Here is a 20,498-nt window from a genome sequence, read left to right as displayed (position 1 = left end):
GCTCAGGATTTTTTTTTCATAAAAATAGAACTTAAAATATCAGGTTATTGTATTTTAACGTAATTTAAAGTTTACAACATTTTAAGTGTTTCCGCTCAATAAAACGGTTCTTTTCATCTCACCAATAGATGTCTCTAGTGAAGTTCTAGTGATTCAAGAATAATGTTTTGAAAATTGGTTCATATATGTATATAGAATTTCCAAGAATTTGAGTAGTGTGGTTGTCAATAATGAGTGGAATTGGTGAATGTTACACGTGTGTAAAGTAATCACTTAAACCAGCCTATGACGGTCGTCAGCCCCGTAAATGCCCAGACTTCCATATTCTTCTTCATCTTTGATGAGATGTCAAAAAATAATATGAATTGTAAACATGTTTCATTACCAGTGGGAACGGTCACTTCTCGAGAACACTGGTTCCTTGGTATTCCGGTAGTCCCATATCTTGGGGAGTCCATCGTCAGCAACGGTGGCGAGGTGGAAGTGCCTGAAACTGGAACTGTCAAAAAATAATAATTTGCATATTTTTATTTTTGCGTGTGTTTTATCCTGAATTGCGTATATGTTTATTATTACCATCCCTTGTATAGCTTTCTTCCCCTATCTCCAGATGTGTGTGCAGGCTGATGCCTTGCATGTATTTTTTCACCTGCCGCGCTCGTATAGCGGCATGCTCTCTGCGGAGACTGTATTGCTACAACCCTTGGATTGTCCCTAGGCCTTCCAGACCCTGTAGGTAATGCCCCAAGGAGATCTATTGAGAATGGTCCATCGTTCGTCCTAACACCCTTCATCGGTGTCGTATTACTGTTGGCATGTTTATACTTAATTTGCACCCCTTATTGGATGGTCAGGTGTTGCGTAACATATGATGAAATGATCTGAAAGATAGTATGTATAACCACTGAATGATCTAATATTCAGTTATGTAATGAGAGAATGTATCACCATTTGGTATGCATTTATAACCAAAATGTTAATGTACATATCGCTCACTCCTTTCAAGAACGTCATAAATCAAAAAACTTCATTTTTCAGGAGAACGTTTTTAAAGTTTAAAAATATAATACAATGTATTAAAAATAAATATCAAGCCACTTATTGAACTTTTTTCTGTGAAACAGATCTTTTTAGGTAAAACTTGAAGGTTTTTTCTCCATTTGAAAAATATTAAGTATATTTAAAAAAATAATAAAACAATACCTTTTCTTCAAAATGCAAAAACAACACTTTCTGGCCTGCAGCGGGTAAATATTAAGTTAAAAATATGCCGCTTTTGCAGGGATATAGTACATTTTCTGAGCATTCTGAAAACATGCACAACTGAAAATTGACGATTTTTGATTTATGACGTTCTTGAAAGGAGTGAGCGATATCGCTCACTCCTTTCAACAACATCATATATCAAAAGGCTACTAATGTTATACTTACATATTCCATCAATGCAACTGTGTTGCAGCGATAAGCATTATCGATAAAATTAATAAAGGTGTGTTGAGATGGTTTGGACATGTAGAAGGAATGAGTGAGGAAAGAACGGTAAACATTTATGAAGCTAATGTAGTGGGAAAAAAGTGGGGGTGTGTTTTCTTTATTGTCATTTTCTTATATCGCTCACTCCTTTCAACATCATATTTCAAAAATTGTCAATTTTTAGTTGTGCATGTTTTCGGAAGCCCAGAAAATGTATGTATTTGATATATGACGTTGTTGAAAAGAGTGAGCGATATATGCACAGTAAAAGCTAGTCAATTAAAATTTGAAGTGAACTCCTAAATAAGTAAGTACTCAAAGTGTTATAGAGAAATGTCACAGTGTTATTGTTACAGGAAAATGTTAGACCATCGGTCCACCAGCATTATAATTACCGAAAAATGTCCAGATCTTCACACAGCACTAGCATTGTTGGTACAGAGAAATGACAGACCATCAGTGCACTAACTTTATTGTTACAGAGAAATGAGTAGTCTACTTGTAAACAATGTTTTGTTAAAAAATAATGTTTTTTAGCCAATGGTGCCAGTCGGCCAATCGAAAATTAAAAATATTAACGTCCATGTTTAACATAATATGGCAAAACTCATTAAGTTAGGAATAAAATAGAATAATCAATATATTTGCGAAACTTGGTATGCCAATTGACAGTTCAGTTTAAAAAAATCTTTCAAAAAACCTCAGATCAGTAGAAGATTTAATCTTCTACCGATTGCCGCCATTGACCAGAAAATATAATTTTTAACAAACGTGATTTGAAAGTGGACTACTCATATCGCTCATCCTTTCAACAACATCAGAAATCAAAAATCGTCAATTTTTAGTTGTGCATGTTTTTGGAATGCCCAGAAAATATACTATATCTCAGCAAAAGCGGCATATTTTTAACTTAATATTTACAGGGCAGAAAGTGTTGTTTTTGCATTTTGAAGAAAAGGTATTGTTTAATCATTTTTTTAAATGCACTCAATATTTTTCAAATGGAGAAAAAACATTCAGGCTTTTCTTAAAAAGATCGGTTGCACAGTAAAAAGTTTAATAAGTGGCTTGATGTTTATTTTGAATACATTTGATTATATTTTGAAGCTTTAAAAACGTTTTCCTGAAAAATCAAGTTTTTTGAAATATGATATTGTTGAAAGGAGTGAGCGATATGTCAGAACGTCAGTCAGTATTTTAATTAAAACGAGAATGGTCTTATCGATGTCAATATTAACAAATAATATAATTTTTACAAAATTAAAATTATCATTTATTAAACATTGTTCAATTAACGAGCTTTTACTGTAATGTTTTTAAATGTTGTATCGTATTATGTATTGCTAATTTTTCATGACCATAAAAAACCATTTGATTTGTCTTATAATGAAAATATAACTTTGTTTTAAAATCACCAAAAATTCTTATTATGACTTAATTATAATGTCAATAATATTATAGTAAAATTTGTCCGCCTCCGTAGTGTAATGGTCAGCACGCTCGGCTACCGTTCTGGAGGTCCCGGGTTCGATTCCCAGGGGGGGTAAAATAAATATAATTGATTTTTTCACTGTAATATTTATTCAATATTACCATGGACTGGTACCTGAATCGGAGGGCTGATCACCTTTCCTTCATGTGTAAACGATCAAGATAACACTGCGTTAATATGACACAGTGCCCTATGCACCATTTGGGTGCGGATAAGGGTTTTATTATTATTATTATTAAAATTATAATAAAATATTTATAGTGATTTTAAAACAAAGTAATATTTTAATTATTAAATGGATAATCACAAAGTTAGTGCTTCAAATATAAATTATATTAATTTGTCTTTCGTAATATTCAATGATATGCATGAGTTTTCGACTGGACCTAAATGGCCTGTATACAGAGGTGTTCAAGCCTGTCTTGAGATGCAAGGAATTAACATTAGGTAAAGTCACATCTCATATGTACTGTACAGGGGACTAAGGCACCTTTTTTTCAGATTGGAGTTGGATTTATTATTTACCTTGCTTATTATGTACAAGGTTTATAGGATTAAGTAGTGGATTTTTGTTTCTTATAGCTAAAAACATGCTTTATTTTTATCTGTGTTGGGAACAGGAGGGATAATCTAGTGTGGGCCAATCACGAACTTGTCAGCATTTGCTCATTGCTGGGGGAAAACCACGTAAAACTCCTCAGAAGAAGGCGGACTGCTGACTGTCGTCAACAGACCTTCCGTTCCACTAGAAGAGGGTTCGGTATTTTGTGTGCTAGCTTGATTTATGGTACCAATGTCATTCATTATTTTTATCATGTATGATAGATACCACCTCTCGTGAGAGTTCCTTATGAAGGTACGAGGTAAGAGGTCAAAATAAAATATGGAACAAAGGCGAAATAAAGGAATGGGTAAATGATCAATACTGAATTCTATGAAAATTGTAAAATAGTTTTTAATTTAAAAAAACTTTTTTGGTGTGTATATTAGGTTAAAATAGATAAAAACGATATAAAAAATGTTTGTAAAAAGAACTCCACCGACAAGACGCACAAGGTGGCTTGGTCTCTGTAAAAGAAAAAAATGTTAACTATGTTTATAAATATTTCAATGAATGTTTACAGTTTATGCATTTATATGTATATAATTAACAAATAAATATTTGAATTTAAAAAAAAAACAAAAAAAAACACAGATACTAAGGTACCTACGCACTGAATCTAGTATGTCATCAGATCATATTCTCTTGTCCACTGGTTGATTCTTTCCATCTCATCATTCCAAGAGATGTGAATTTTTGTTCAATGTTTGATAAAGGGGGAAGATTATACTAACGGTTAGTTTGTCCGCAGACACAGCCTTGTGAAGATGCTGGACGGCAGCGAGTTGGACGGGCCGCCTCCCCTGCGCCGCTCCTCCTCCATAGACACCCCCCCGCACCTGCCACTGTCTCCGCACGCGCCCCCCTCGGCCGCCCATCACAGGTACCTACCTGCCTGCTTACCGAGTGCTCTAATATTACCATCACGCAAAACTAAAGAGAAGATATCATTTAGTTTATTGTAGCAAACTTGTGAAAAGGTGAGTACGATTGAGTGAATTTAATGAGCACGGATAAATAAAAGACATAGGGCGCTTGTCCACTACCCGGAATTACAAGGAATTTTACCATCCGGCACATCAGTTAGCGTATGATTAACAGTTAGGTTAAACGATGATTGGCATGGATTGGCTTGTGCTTTTGTCCATATTTTTGCGGATCGGTGCTCTTGATCGGTGCGTGATCACGTTGCGCGTAAATTCGATCACGCTAAACTGCCGTAGTCGCTTTCATTTTTCAAAACCAGACTGCCGGACGGTGAAATCCCGTGTAGTGGATAAACGCCCATAGATAACATAAATGAAAAACATAGATGGCATAAATGAAAGACTGAAAAACTAACTAACTAACCATCACGCCGCTTCTGCAGGGGTAAGCAGAGAAAATAGAACGCTACACCAATCTGTCTTTGCAAACAATCCTCGCCTCTTCCGAATTCATTAATTTTTGGCTTCAAATACCGTTTTCGTTTTCAGAAAAAAATCTTCGAAACAAACACGAGTATACGGTTTTGAAAAGAAAAGATTATTGAAAGGTAAAGAGTTAAAAAAATTAAATAAACACAAGTCAAATTCCAATATATATACATATATAAATCCAGAACTATAACATGTGCAATTTTTTCTTCTTATTTAAAAAATGTTGAATCGGGTTCATGTATCTCATATTATAGTTATCACAACCATTAATATTAACGGCAGGCGCCGTGGCGTAGTTGGGTAGACGCTCGACTGCGAAACTAGCGTCACAGGTTTGATTTCCGACAATTGCAAAATGAATTTGAGAAAGATTTATTTTCCATTGACCTGGGTGTTTGTGATGTATTTTTCACATTTACCTTCCCTACCCTTACCATCCTACCTGCAGACAAGACTCCAAAAAGAGACTTTTCAAAAAAATACTTATTGAAGTACCAATCAATGACAGTAGTATTATTGAATTAACATAATGTTTTATGTGAGTTTTTTTTAATATTGTATGTGTTTCTCTTGAGATGCTCTTTCTCTCTGCCTCTTACACTAAATCTCTCTCTATTTTTTTTTTAAATTTTCACTTCTATTACGTGTGTGGTGCTGCACTTTTCTTCTTCTTCTTCTTTATGAGCCCTCTGACCTCCACTGCTGAATATAGGCCTCTTCCCCTTCTTTCCATTTCCTCCGGTTAATTGTTGCTTGCAGCCGGTTTTTACCCCACACAGCGACAATGCCGTCAGACCATCTCTTTTGGGGTCTTACGACACCTCTTTTGTTCTTCCAAGGTCTCCATCGTAGAATTATTGGGGTCCATCTTGTGGGGTCCTGTCTTGCAATATGTGGTGCTGCATGGACATTTTTATTTATTAATAATGTTACTCAAATTGCACTTGTTTGAATTGATGAGCTTTTGTTGTAGTCGTGAGTGAGTAGTGAGTAGTGATGTGTCGTGTGTGCAGACATAACGCGGGCAAGGCGGACAGCTCCGCGCCCATGCGGAGGGCCTCCTCCGTGGACGTCCCCTCCCCCGCGCCCCCCAACGCCCCCATCGGCAACCCGTCACGCCATAGGTAATCACCCCGCACTGTCATACATTAGTTGTGTAGTCACGAGTGAATAGAGAGTAATTTATCGTTTACACGAGTAAAATGTTTGAAGCATTCAAATTGGCGCCGTGGCGTAGTCGGGTAGATGCTCGACAGCGAAACTGGCATTGCAGGTTCGATTCCCGCCAATTGTAAAACGAATCGAAGAAATATTCATTATCAATCGGTCTGGGTGTTTGTAATGTATTTTTCACATATCGCTCACTCCTTTCAACAATGTCATATATGTATAAAAAATCGTCAATTTTCAGTTGTGCATGTTTTCGGAATGCCCTGAAAATGTACTATATCCCTGCAAAAGCGGCATATTAAAAACTTAATATTTACCCGCTATAGGGCAGAAAGTGCTGTTTTTGCATTTTGAAGAAAAGTTATTGTTTAATTATTTTTTAAATATACTTAATATTTTTCAAATGGAGAAAAAACATTCAGGTTTCACCTAAAAAGATCTGTTACACAGTAAAAAGTTCAATAAGTGGCTTGATATTTATTTTTAATACATTTTATTATATTCTTAAACTTTAAAAACGATCTCCCGAAAAATCAAATATGACATTGTTGAAAGGAGTAAGCGATATATCTTCCTTTTCCTAACTATCCTACCTGCAGACAAGCCTCTAAAATAGAGGCGTTGCGGGTAATTCCTTTGAAAAAAATTAAAATGGACCCAATCCAATATTGGCCAGTGAGTTAGAAAGCTTCTTACGTTTTGGAGTTTTTCCCACCACTCGCCTGCTTTGGATCACACGGTTTACCTGTCGGCTTGTTTTGAACCCAAATTTATAGCCAATTACTGGGACAGTTCATAGCTGGTTGCATGTGCTTTTGTCATCAGATATCGTAATATGATTAATTGATTCGGTAGTCACTTTGTGGTAAAATGTATCCATTTTTAATTTTAGTTTGATTTAGTAAATACCATTATTTCTTAAAATCTATTGTGACACTTGACACGCGGAGTGCATCGAAACACATGCAAATTAAAAATATTATAAGATGAAAATCGCGAAACATTTGCACAAGGACCTAAGTAGATTTAAATAAAAATAACTTGACAGCCACGAATGCAATATTCGATAAAAATATCCACAATAACAACATCGAAAATCACTGTCAATATTTAATGTGACTGCTAAAATAGGCACATACATACTACATAGTTTATCTATCAAATAATATTTTGGAATGGATATTGCCATTGGAATGTTTTGATTGAATAGCTTTGTATTCTGGCATGATATTTGTCCTTGTGTTAAGGAAACACAAACCCCAGTTGTGCTTTATTTATCTTAAATTTAGTATATGTTGCTGTGATCGCGAATGTGTTGGATGCAGAACATAATTTTGACATTTAACAATTCAACTTCTAATTGGAAATACCGCATTCCCCCAGATTTATTGAGTAAAATAAAAATAAAAATATGATAATTGACATTCCGTGACCATATTTCAAAAGTTTTCAAATACACAAGCAGGTACTTTTTTTTTAAGGAGAGAACCCTCTAATAATTAGGTACTGTTATTAGAGGGTATAAATATAAGTATCATTTGAGTTACAAATTCAACAAAAAAGACTCAGTACTCTTACATTCCATGGAATATTTTAGCACAATATAATGATTTTTTCTCTCTAGATTGACACGCCGAGCTTCGTTAGATGACTTGGAGCAACAGTCATGTTTGCTGACCCCAAAAATTGAACAAAGAATCATCGTCATCAACTCTCCGCAGGTAATTTATCTATACAATATATTTGATTCATTCCTAAAATAACTAACTATCTATTGATGCAGGTTATAAATACTAGATACCAACATCCAAATTATCCATGCGTTTTCTGCTGGCAGCCATCTTTTTATAATATACAGGTACTTCGATAATCAAATATTGGATGGCTATATTGGTACTAACTTTCAAATTAAGAATGGTAAAGTAGTTTTATTTCAAATCTGCTTTACCTAGATTTTAAAGGAAACTGCTTTACCCTTAGAGAGGGGAAATAAGCAAACAATGTATTGTAGATTTGTAATATTATTTTAGTATTTTTTCACATTCTGTTACTTTCAACCTTTTTAGTTGGCAAAATTTGTCCAACTAAATTAGAATTTGATTTACTAAATTAGATTTGAACTTTTATTAGATTTAAGTTTTGTACTGACATTTCTTGGGGAACTGCATTTTATGTAATAAAACAACTATATAGTTTTTTCCACATGTATTTTATCTAACCAGTGACCGGGTTTCATCGTTGCCGACATCTTCACACTGGTTTTGTGGTGTTTACTGTATATGTTTTAAAAGTCAATAATCATTTTTCTGAGTTATAATAACTTTTAGAAATATATTTATATATTTAAACTTTTTTTTTTCGTTGCATAAATATTTCCACAATTATTAAAAACACTCCAACATTTTTTAAAAAATTGCCACCATATTGCTGAGCACTGTGAAATGCTGCGAAAATTCAATGTTTTTTTGGACATTGTATGACATGTAATTGGAAATTTTAATGTGTTGGGGCATTCTGTGTAATTTTACCGTCTGGCACGTCAGTTAACGTTTTAAAATGACGATTGGCTTGTGCTTTAGCCCATCTTTCTTCGGATTGGAGCTCTTGATCGGTGTTTGAACACGTTGCGTGTAAATTCGATCACGCTAAACTGTCATAGTCATTTTCATTTTTCAAAACCGGACTGCCGGACGGTGAAATCCCGTGTAGTGGACAAACGCCCTTGTTATATTACAGTAATTCAAATAACCTGACAAGTGGACAGATAGTCAAATAACCGGTTGTAGTTTCATAGGATCCACTAAAGTCAGACGCAGTTGTCCTAAAACATCCTAAAATCTTGGAGAGTGTGAATGTGTCCTTGATTCAGTGCATAAATTGAATTATTTGCACCACAATGTCGTAGACCTAATGACTATTTGTGTTTTGGTTCAGAAACTGAACGACCTCCTGGCGCAGAGAAGTCGGTGGGAGTCTGACGCCGTCATCAAGGAAGTGGACGATGAAACCTCGCCTTAATACTGAACAGGGCCATAGACAACTTTACTTATACACTGTATTGTAATATTAGCGGGCACGCAGCTAGTGAGTTGCTTGTACACCAAAGACGAGTGTCTCCAAGACACCATATACCTTACCTTCTAAGATCCAGGTCAATTTATCACGGCACGAGAGCTTGTTACGCGAGGGAGACAAAGCTATGTGACCATTTTACTCTAGAATGTAATGCAAGTACGCCAATGGGTCGTAGAGTCTTCATTTCTGATGTCCTAAGAAGGCTTTTTGTTCTCGCGGTGTCGGCTCTTGTTTCCGTGCCGTATGTCAAGATCGGTTTTACGCAGGTTTTATAGATCCTCACCTTACTCTCTTTCAGCCTGTGTTTATTTCTCCTATAATAATAATTATAATAATAATAATAATAATTAATCTATGAAAATGCTTGTCCATTGGCCGTTATTTAAATAGAGTTTGTGGAAAGCAAAACCATTGCCTTACTTACCTTTGTCTGTATACTATATAGTGCCATGGCCGGTAAATTGACCTGTTAATAGATATCCTTTACTTATAATTATTTAGCGATGCTATTATGATTAGGACTACAATAAATCATTGGAGAGGTGTAGTTCCTTGGGCGGGGCGGTGTTCATAGAAAATATCACAAACAACAAAATCGCCAATGCGTCACAAATCCAGTGATTTGACAATCTGCAATCACCTGGCACCTGTCACATATCGCTCACTCCTTTCAAGAACGTCATAAATCAAAAAACTTTATTTTTCAGGAGAACGTTTTTAAAGTTTAAAAATATAATACAATGTATTAAAAATAAATATCAAGCCACTTATTGAACTTTTTACCGTGCAACAGATCTTTTTAGGTAAAACCTGAAGGTTTTTTCTCCATTTGAAAAATATTTAGTAAATTTAAAAAAATTACCTTTTCTTCAAAATGCAAAAACAACACCTTCTGCCCTGTAGCGGGTAAATATTAAGTTAAAAAATTATGCCTCTTTTGCTGGGATCTAGTACATTTTCTGGGCATTCCGAAAACGTGCTCAACTGAAAATTGACGTTTTTGGATTTATGACATTGTTGAAAGGAGTGAGCGATATGATATAAAAGATACCAGGCATCTTTGACCAAACATCTTTAGAATCAAATATAATAGAAGGAATATGATCGATTGAGGAACTTTGAAGAAAACTGAGTTATTTCATTTGGCTATTTTTATTTCCTTAATAAGTAGTGTGGTATACTAACTTACCAGATATTGGCAACTTTGATCAACATTCTATCATACTATATTAAACAAATAACGCATATTAAATAAAGTGATATTAAAATATGTACCTATAAAAATAAAATAGTATTTTTTATATAATTTATATTTAAAGCAGCACTAACTCTGTGATTTTCCATTTTATAATTAAAATATAACTTTGTTTTAAAATCACTATAAATATTTTATTATAACTTAATTATAATGTCTACCGGTTTCGAAGCTAACCGCTTCTTTATCCAGACTGATTAGCGAGAAATCAAGCTCTTTATCAAGAAAGAAGCGGTTAGCTTGGAAACCGGTAGACATTATAATTAACTTATAATAAAATATTTATAGTGATTTTAAAACAAAGTTATATTTCAATTATAGTATTTTTTACATATTTTTTTTTAAACTTCGAGTTGTTTTGTTTTAGAAAGAAAAAGAGACAGTATTTAGTAAATTTATCAATTTAGTGATATCATTGTCCCAAATTATCAAAATTATAAACTTTTCTCAGAATTAAACAAATATTGAGAAAGTGTACTTGTTTTAATTTAAATTTTACTTGGTAAATACAACTATTTGTTAAAATTTGTTGTGACACGTGTTTCGATGCATTCCGTATCATTTTCAAACACCATATATGAAGCTAAGTCTAAATTTTTGAGATGTGCCGTTGGAAAACAACTCTAAAATTTAGCATTTTTTGTATTTATCTGTATTTTATTTATGTATTTACCAAGTAGAATTTAAATTATAAATGGAAAGATATTGTACCACATAGTGACTGCCGAATCAATTAATGAAAACTGTACTTGGTTTCAAACATTTGGTAAGTCCGAACATATTTAAAAATATACCATAAATGTAATTCTAGTAACGCTTCCGGCCTCTTGTGAATTATGATATTACATTATATATTATAGTTAAAGTACAAATCATTATTTTTCATCAATCACCAACAAAATTAAACTTAGTTTGAATGCTAGTTTTTAAGTACATACTGTTTTTTTTGTATTAAAAATGATTAATTTCTCCAGACAGCTATAAATTTTAAATATATATATATATATATATATATATATATATATATATATATATATATATATATATATATATATATATATATATATATATATATATATATATATATATATATATATATATACACATATATAGACTAATTCATACTAAGAATATATTAAGTTGATGCATAAGTAACGTCGTATTTTTTTATGACAGCAAAAACTATTTTTTCAACCGCTAACGGTAAACTAAAAAATATGTTAGAAAAAACCCTCCTTTATATGATACAAAAACAATATTAAGAACAACTGTTAATACAGATGGTAAAAAAAATATGCCACAGATTATGTAAAAATACGACCATTGCTAATGCGTCAACCTAATATATTCTTAGTATGAATTAGTCTATATTTTTAAAAAGGCATTTATTTAAAGCCACTCTGATCAATGCAATGTGATGTTGATTCGATAAATAGGAATACCTCAAATTCCACTGTTATTATGCTGTAAAGAAAAAATTACAATATAACCGCTTACTAGTGAAATTAAAAACCTATGAAGAAAAGCATAGTTAAAAAAAATATCAAATTAGAATTACGTATTATATTTTATGGCAAAAGGCAGCAGTGAACATTTAAAATATTAAAGTGAGTTGAGGATATAAGTAGCGTATTATTCGATGAAGGTGTCAGCTGTAGGAAATTTAGCAGTATCAAAAGTGGTGACCACACTTTTAATTGCTCAGTGAAACTCGCGGTACTTTTTTTATAAGTTATAATAATAACAATAATAAATTTGGATAACTTATATAGCACCATTTTCGTAAAAAAATACCTCAAGGGCGCTTCACTGTGAATGAATTGGGGAAAATATTATGGTGGAAATGATTTAGCAAACAAATGTGTTTTTAGTCTTTTTCTAACGATCATCTCACTCTCACTATTTCTAACCATTGGTGGAAGAGCATTCCACGCCGTCGGTCCTGCAACAGCAAAGGCACGCTCGCCAAATTAAGTGCGTTGGTTGCGAGCTGGTAAGATAACTTTGCCCATTGCGGATGTTGTAGCCGATCGAAGCGTGAGACGTCTATCGACCAATTCATCTGGAATACACAGCTCCTTAAGATACTCTGGAGCCATATTGTGTATTGATTTATACATGAGTAGGCAGAGTTTATACTCAACCCTCTCGGGAAAGCGTAACCAGTGGAGTTTGTGAAGTAGTGGGGTGATGTGACTGAATTTAGAAATTCCAAAAATTAGTCTCGCTGTTGCGTTTAACACTGATTGCAGTCGAGTCATTTTATTGTTTGGTAGACCCGTGTATATACCGTTACAAGTTGTTTCCACTGAGCCAGTACGCATAGCACGCACAGAGTAAAGCGCGTACATTTAAAACAAGCTGATAATAAATACGATGATATTTGTCTACGAAACTTGCGTCTAGTATTATTAAGTAAAATTGCTATTTATTGAAAAATATTATTCTTTAGTATATAGTCGTAAAAACAGTTATCAATTAATGTTTAGCTTAAAGCGGTTCTGTGAGATATTTATTTACAATTGTCTTAGATTTTTACAAAGTTAGTAATAGTTAGAACGAAATATCCTCATTCTTTACTGAACAAGTGGGAAATCAAGACATAATTATATTACATACGAGGGCCGACCCAAAAGTAACAATAAAAAGTAAATTTTACACACTTAATTAAATGATTTTTTTTTTAAAATTTACACACTTATGTACCATGTTATGATCCGAAAAATAAAAAAAAATTGGTTAAAAACGGTAATGTTTGGAAGTTTTTTTGACGTTTTTAGTCTCCCGATTTTTACGTTTTGGCGAAATTTTGACGTAAACAAATGGAACATCGCGCAAACATTAAATTCTGCTTCCTGCTAGGCAAATCACCTCAAGAAACACTGAAACTGCTTCAAATGCAAACTGCAAATACAAGCTTTTAGAGCATCCTCCTTACTCTCCAGATCTTGCTCCTTGTGATTTTTTTCTTTTTCCTAGGATGAAAAGGCAATTGAAAGGAAGGAGATTTCAAACAATTCAAGAAGTTCAAGAAGAGTCACTCAAAGCTTTGAAATCAATCAGTATTTCAGAGTTTTTTTTACTTGTTTTGGGCAGTGGGAAAAACGCTGGAACAAGTGCATTGCGTGTAATGGACAGTATTTTGAGGGTCAGTAAAGGTTTTTAATAAATTTTTTTTTTTTTGTTTAAAAAAAAGTTGTTTTTAAAAAATCGCTGAAACTTAAAAATCGGGAGACTAAAAACGTCAAAAAAACTCCCAAACATTACCGTTTTTAACCAATTTTTTTATTTTTCGGCTCATAACATGGTACATAAGTGTGTAAATTTAAAAAAAAAATCATTTAATTAAGTGTGTAAAATTTACTTTTTATTGTTACTTTTGGGTCGGCCCTCGTAATATATTTAAAAAAATATATAAATAGCTTAAAACTTTGTCTACCATTGACTTTAAAACACATTGATAGACAAATATTTTAGACCTCTGAATGAGTTCTCATTGTTCAAGACAAACATCAAACTATTTAATTTGTTTGATTCACAATGCAAGATGCACAAAACTAGTAATTAAACTGTTGAATAATTATGTTTAAAAACATAATTATTATGTGTTTTTGGGTTTACGCTTTTGGCCTCTATTTTTACTAAAAAAAATGCTTACATTTAATAAATTAAACTCACAAAAAACATCAATTATCATGCTTTTTTAAAAAAGGAATAACTCGCAAAGCTTCTATTTTAGAGGCTTGTCTGCAGGTAGAATAGTAAGGATAGGGAAAACAGATGTGAAAAGATGACAAACACCCAGACCAATTGAAAATAAATGTTACTTGAATTAATTTTGCAATTGGCGGGGATCGAACCTGTGACCCCAGTTTCGCAGTGGACCGTCTACCCAACTACGCTACAGCGCCTGTTGAAGCCAGTCTTTTTCGGACTTAAGAATTTGTCATTCATTTCCACTCATGGTGTTGGGTTTACGCTTCTGGTTTCTATTTTTACCAAAAAAACTTTACTAAAAACATTGATAATGAAGCTTAAAAAAATATATATTGGTTATAATTAGTTGGACAAATAGTACTAAAATGAAAGTGGTTAAAAACAATGTTTGCATTTTACGGATTTTTATAAAGTCTATAAAATGTGCCGCGAAGTATTGGCAAAAAACCTTGTTTTTATTATCAGGTTTACGATTGTTTGGAAAACACATATTTCTTATTTAATGTTACTAAATGTTGCCTATATTTTTAATTTTTACATATTTCTTTATAAGCATAGCTTTGTATAGTCATTTAATATATCGTTTTTCTTTTAAGAAAGTGTATGAATATTCGGCTGTGCGGAATAACAAAAAAATTGCCATAGAAATAGTTTTCATTATATGTATTTCATAATGGAATTGTGATTAGAATAACAATATAATTACAGCCTTTGTAGTATTATTTTCATTTAATTTCAACAGGTATTATTAATTGATATAATAATTGTGTTGTTTATTAACTTTATAATTTGATATTTGTGTACTCAGGTTGCTACAGCGGAAACTATCACAGACTTGTAGAACTAACATTCTAAACAAGATGGTATCAAAAATTCAGAACTTGACGTTACTGATACAAATATCTGCAGTGATCCCATTTCATCTGTTGTTTTGGTTACCATAATTTACAGACTATAAAGACACACTTTTTTCTTCAAAAAATTCAAGGTAACCTTCAAGGTAACCCTCAAGGACGCAGTCCCCAGGCAAACCTCCGAAAAGATGGAAAGACAGCTGGGAGTCAACATCCCAAGAGCGGCATGCGGAGGCACAAACAATCCCTAGGATCTAGAAAAAAAGGAGGAAAAGGAGAAGAGGAAGACAAAATCTTGGACCATTATTTTTTGTTCAGTCTGGCTTTCCAATCTCATAATAAAAATGGAAAAAAGTTTTTAAAAATAAAATTAAGGTGCGTCTTATAGTCTGTAAAATACGGAACCTGGTTTCAAAAGATAAATATTATAAGATAAAATTATGTGCATATAACAGATGACAAAGATGGTGTCTGTACAGCAGAATGGCAGCAATACACATGCAAGATTATGATTTTAGGGAAGATTCCGTATGTACACATTTGTGCTGTTTCCCAAAATTAATATTTTAATCTCGAAATACAAAGATGATTGTTAAAACATTTTTATTGTTGATAATATTTATTAAGATGTTTGGTAACTTTTGTTACGGAAGGCTCATTAACAGTATTACCGATTACCTCGTACGTTTGTTGTCGCTTTATTATTTGTACTAGTTGTGTTTGAGGGATATCATGTGTCAATAAAAGTTGAAATGTCAATTTGTTTCTTTTGTTGATAATTATTATAGAATCCATATTAGACTTAAGTCGAAAATGTGTTGATTTTTAGTTAATCCTGTGGATATATTTTTAATAATTGTTATATACAGTATTTTGTTTTTAATATAATTGATATTTAGTCTGCATGCGGCACTATTTCCGTTTCGTTTTTGTGACTCGCATTGTCTTTCTACGTGTGCTAAATGCGTGCCGGCATCATTCTAAGTGGCACAGACTTTGTGCCGACTATGGGTAAAGAGTTAAGAAGTTTCTTGAAAATAATTTCTTCCTTTTTCTCAATAGTCTTAATTATAAGTTATTGTGAGGTCGGCTTTTTAAGATATGCCTTTTTTAAATGGCCGATATTTATATTTCAAATACTGACCGTGCAATATTTCAAAATGATACACTTTTATCAATTTTTTTCATGTTTGTCTTTTAAAGGTTTTCCAAATTCAATTATAAAAATATATTAAAATACATTGCTTTATCGTGTATTATAGATTTTCGTAAATATTGTATTTTTCTTGTCTTCCTATTTTGAATATTTGAAGTATTTTTGTATACTCTATAACATAATGTAAATGAACACCATTTAGCTCATCTTATTTGTGCCATTTTAAACTTAGCAACACTGACTGAATTTTCAGTCTGCCTCCGTAATTTAGTGAGAGGCGTGTTTGACTACCATACTGGATATCCCAGGTTCGATTTCCAGGGTAGGGTCAAACTAAATATGAGTGATTTTTCACTATAAATTTATTAAATATTTCTCTGGACTGGTACCTGAAGCGCAGGATTAATGACCTTGCCTTTGTGTAATTTATGATCAATTTGATACTGCTTCGATGCGATACAGTGTCCTTTGCACCATTTGGTGTGGATAAGAGTTAGAAAAAAAAAACATTGACAGATGTGGTGTGGGTAGACATATGCCAATAGGCAATGAATTAAATTCAATTCAGTTCAAAGGAAAAAACTATTTCAATTCAGCTGCTAAATGTAGTATTGTATTTTTTATATCTGCCTTCCCTATCATCTCTATGCTGTGGGATATTCCTTAAAAAGAGTCATTGCGAAATAAAAGGGAGAAGACATTTTCCGCCTTAACATTGTTGTCGGGCAGTGTTTTCGTCGACCCTGACCCTAATTATACTCAGACAGTCTGCCGCCAGACCCTCAGTATACTAATAACAAGTAACCGTAAATCTAATTCCCATCTGTACAATGTTTGCAGGCGTCTCTTGCGCTTTACCAAAAGTAAGCAAATAGAACTCTTATAAGCGTCTCCTGCTCATACCAACAGTATGTAAAAGAGCGTTTTCCGCAAAACAATATGGAATAGGGTATACAAATATTTATTGAATTTAAACTACATAAGAGTTATATCGAAATTGCACTTATGACTAATTCACGCAAATACTCCAGTTGTTATTTATATCGTAACATGCACATTATTGTAAAAATAAGTAAATAAAAACACCAAATTATAGTAAAATCTATTAAGATTAATATTTATTCTTAAGTTAATAAGTATTCGAATAAAATTCAAGCCTAAATATTTGCCTAGTTTTATATTTTACGTATCTTTATTAACACGTTGACTGTCAATAGTATTTTCGTAAAATGTTCAATTTTATTTCATAAAATAAATAAAAACACAATAGTTGTATTTGTTTTGATGTAATTTTATGACAAATCATTGAGTTTTTTCATGTGTCGAACATAGGTAACCCATACACCGCAATTGGAAGAAATCAAAAGAGGGCGCTCTGTTACCCATCTTGTTGGTTAGAGTGTGTGGTCGTGTTCATACTTAATAGCATTTTATGAATTTATACAGCATGCTTGTCGGATGTCGGCAGTCAATGTGTTAAGTAAAGAAATAAAATTCACATGTGATAAACTTGATTATCGAATAAAGATATGTATTATTTGATCAAATATATTAATTATTACTCCGTTAAAGTTGGACCAGTGTACCGAACCCTTATCCCCTGAATCTTAGTCTCATGATTTTCCTTATAAATTATTGTCACTGTATCCCACGTGTTAATAAACCAAAGCAGACGCATCCTTTCAATCACCTGGCAATAGTATCCCAATTTTTTTTTTAAAGACCAGTACCTACTTATAGCAGAAATTGCTATTTTCTTGTGTCTATGGTACTCTTCAAAAGAAAGACTTAAAAGTCAGTTCTAGATTACGATATGTGTCAAGAAAAGGGGTCATTAATAATATACGATTAACTGTTTTTAAATAAAAATGATCAATTCCATTATTGTTTTGGTAAAAGTGTGACCAACTGATTACTATTTTTTATAGCTTTGACCAACTTTAGATCATCAGCCATACAAAAAATGACACGGGAAAAAAGGATGCGTTTGTTTAAAAACATTGTTTCATTAGATTGTATTTTTTTTAAATAGATTTATAGTCTATATGACTTAAAAGTATATTATGTATAAACATTCAAGATGTCCAATATTTTGGATAGGACACAAGTCATTGTTTTTTTTTTGTCATCTGTGCATTTCAGATGAATTGTTTAAACAATTTCACGGTTGATATTATTAACTTTTGTTATACTGAAGATCAATAACTGACAAATGTCTATTAGAAATGCTAAAAATCTTCAAATATTTATTTGCTCAACGTTTTTATTTAAAGATTTTTGCTCTACCTTGTATTGTAATATTTTATTTATTATAAAAACATAACTTAAATCTTAGGTGTAGTTTTCAAACAATCTCCATCAAAGAGAAAAATCTCGTATCAAAATCTTCCAGTGGCAAAGAAGTTAAAATTATATAGATTTTTTGAGATTATATTTATTTTATTAATACAAGTTGTTTTTACAGACATTTTATTACTATACTGACGCTTTAAATAATTTATTTTTCCATGTTAATTTAGAATTGAGATATTTTTGTTGCAAATATAATCCAAACATCGAATATAAAGTGTTTTTATTTTTAAAAAATAAATGGAACTGAACGTTTGAAATTATTCTTAATTGATGAATAAATTTTCTGCGGGAGGAGCACCATCTAAAGTTATTCTGTTCCTTACATCAGAAAGCTTGTTTTTTTTTTAAATCTATTAAAAATAGGAAAAAATGTTTCTTAGTATTAATTTCTTCACTAGAGGACAAAAGAAAATAAATAACAAATTAGTTTTTACATAAGTTTTATTTAAATTATAACAATCTTCATCTGATATATTTTACTATTTTCTTATACATACATTAAGATTAAGAAGAAGAAGATTTGAAGAGGTGAAAATCATAGTTTGAGTGATATATATGTTACGACCAAAAATAGTATTTATAGAATTTTTTTGTAAAACCAGAGACAAGCGAAAATGTGAATAATATAGTTAAATGTTTTATCTATGGAACATAAACAATTTTTGAAAACACATTTTTTTTCTAGAAAATGCTAAGTTGTCACTGGAGCCACTATGGTTATCAGCCCCTCACGAAGATCATAACTCAATTCTCTTCCTCTGTAATCGTATTTTTAAACAAAAAAATTCAAAACAGATTAAACAACCTTTGGACACAACAGTCAAGTTCATCTTTTTCTCACAAACCAAAATGATTTTTTTGTTGTTTTAATACAATTTGAACGCGAAAAAGATGGCTGACGATTTCTAATCATTCTTTAGAAAAAATAAATAAATGCAGATTGAATTTAATAGTTTAGTGAAAGCTTCATGATATTTTTTTTAAAGAAATATTTGTGTTTTTATTATTTACACAAATATTTCAAATTCATACTATTTCTGCGAGCCTACGCGGCTCATTATTAGAAATAGGTATAAAATTGTGATAGAGTGGGTTCGAACCGAGAAACTTTGACTTAAGAGTCCGCAACACTAGCCACGGGACCACAACCCGACACGGCATATATAAATAATAATTTTATAAGCATATATTAATCTAAATACTGGTAACATTATATGTACATCCAATTATAAAGTTAGATCTACAGAAAATACATATGATTTCATTCAGTAATAATATTTAATATATTACTGTCAATCACTGTTTAAAAATACACAAAATTCAAATCCGATAGAAAATTATACATTTGACTTTTACTTGGTAAATTTCAATATTTTAAAAAATCTATTGTGACACGTGTTTCGATGCATTCAACACCATTCAAACCAATATATTTGAACAAATAGTGGTTATTACCAAGTAAAAATATAAGTATAATTTATATTTGAAGCACTAACTTTGTGATTTTCCATTTTATAATTAAAATGTAACTTTGTTTTAAAATCCCAATAAATATTTTATTATAACTTAATTATAATGTCTACCGGTTAGCTTCAAAACCAGTAGAACTTTGTGGTAATTTTTATACATCTTATATTTGTATAATTAAAATGTAACTTTGTTTTAAAATCACTATAAATATTTTATCATAACTTAATTATAATGTCTACTGGTTAGCTTCAAAACCAGTAGACATTATAATTAAGTTATGATAAAATATTTATAGTGATTTTAAAACAAAGTTACATTTTAATTATAAAAATAAAAGATGTATACAAATTACCACAAAGTTACTGCAGAGTCAATAAACGAAACCATTCGGAAGTTTTTCAATAAAAAAAGTTCACAACTTAGAAATCGAGATTGCTACATACATTCCATCAAAAAAATTCCAAA

The 20,498-nt window shown here is 31.9% G+C and overlaps 1 protein-coding gene across 5 annotated transcripts in view; it reads left to right on the top strand.

Moving 5' to 3' along the window:
* LOC148308856 (uncharacterized) overlaps window positions 1-11,445 on the top strand; it is a 44,240-nt gene extending 32,795 nt beyond the window's left edge. For 3 of the 5 annotated variants that reach the window (XM_088260984.1, XM_088260985.1, XM_088260983.1), the window contains 3 exons: window positions 4,318-4,449; window positions 7,779-7,875; window positions 9,089-11,445. In XM_088260984.1, coding sequence (XP_088117110.1) covers window positions 4,318-4,449; window positions 7,779-7,875; window positions 9,089-9,172 — 313 coding nt within the window. In that variant the 3' untranslated portion in view covers window positions 9,173-11,445. Of the gene's footprint in view, window positions 1-4,317; window positions 4,450-5,997; window positions 6,109-7,778; window positions 7,876-9,088 lie in introns of all 5 variants that reach the window. The other 2 variants (XM_088260982.1, XM_088260981.1) reach the window with 1 other exon arrangement.
* Window positions 11,446-20,498: the final 9,053 nt, after the last annotated feature.

Source organism: Brachycentrus maculatus, unplaced genomic scaffold, assembly GCF_059751285.1.
Source record: "Brachycentrus maculatus isolate JH-2025_06_01 unplaced genomic scaffold, ASM5975128v1 h1tg000145l, whole genome shotgun sequence".
Classification (NCBI taxonomy): domain Eukaryota; kingdom Metazoa; phylum Arthropoda; class Insecta; order Trichoptera; family Brachycentridae; genus Brachycentrus; species Brachycentrus maculatus.
The sequence above is the reverse complement of the archived record's forward strand: the minus strand, read 5'-3'. Positions and strand labels throughout refer to the sequence as shown.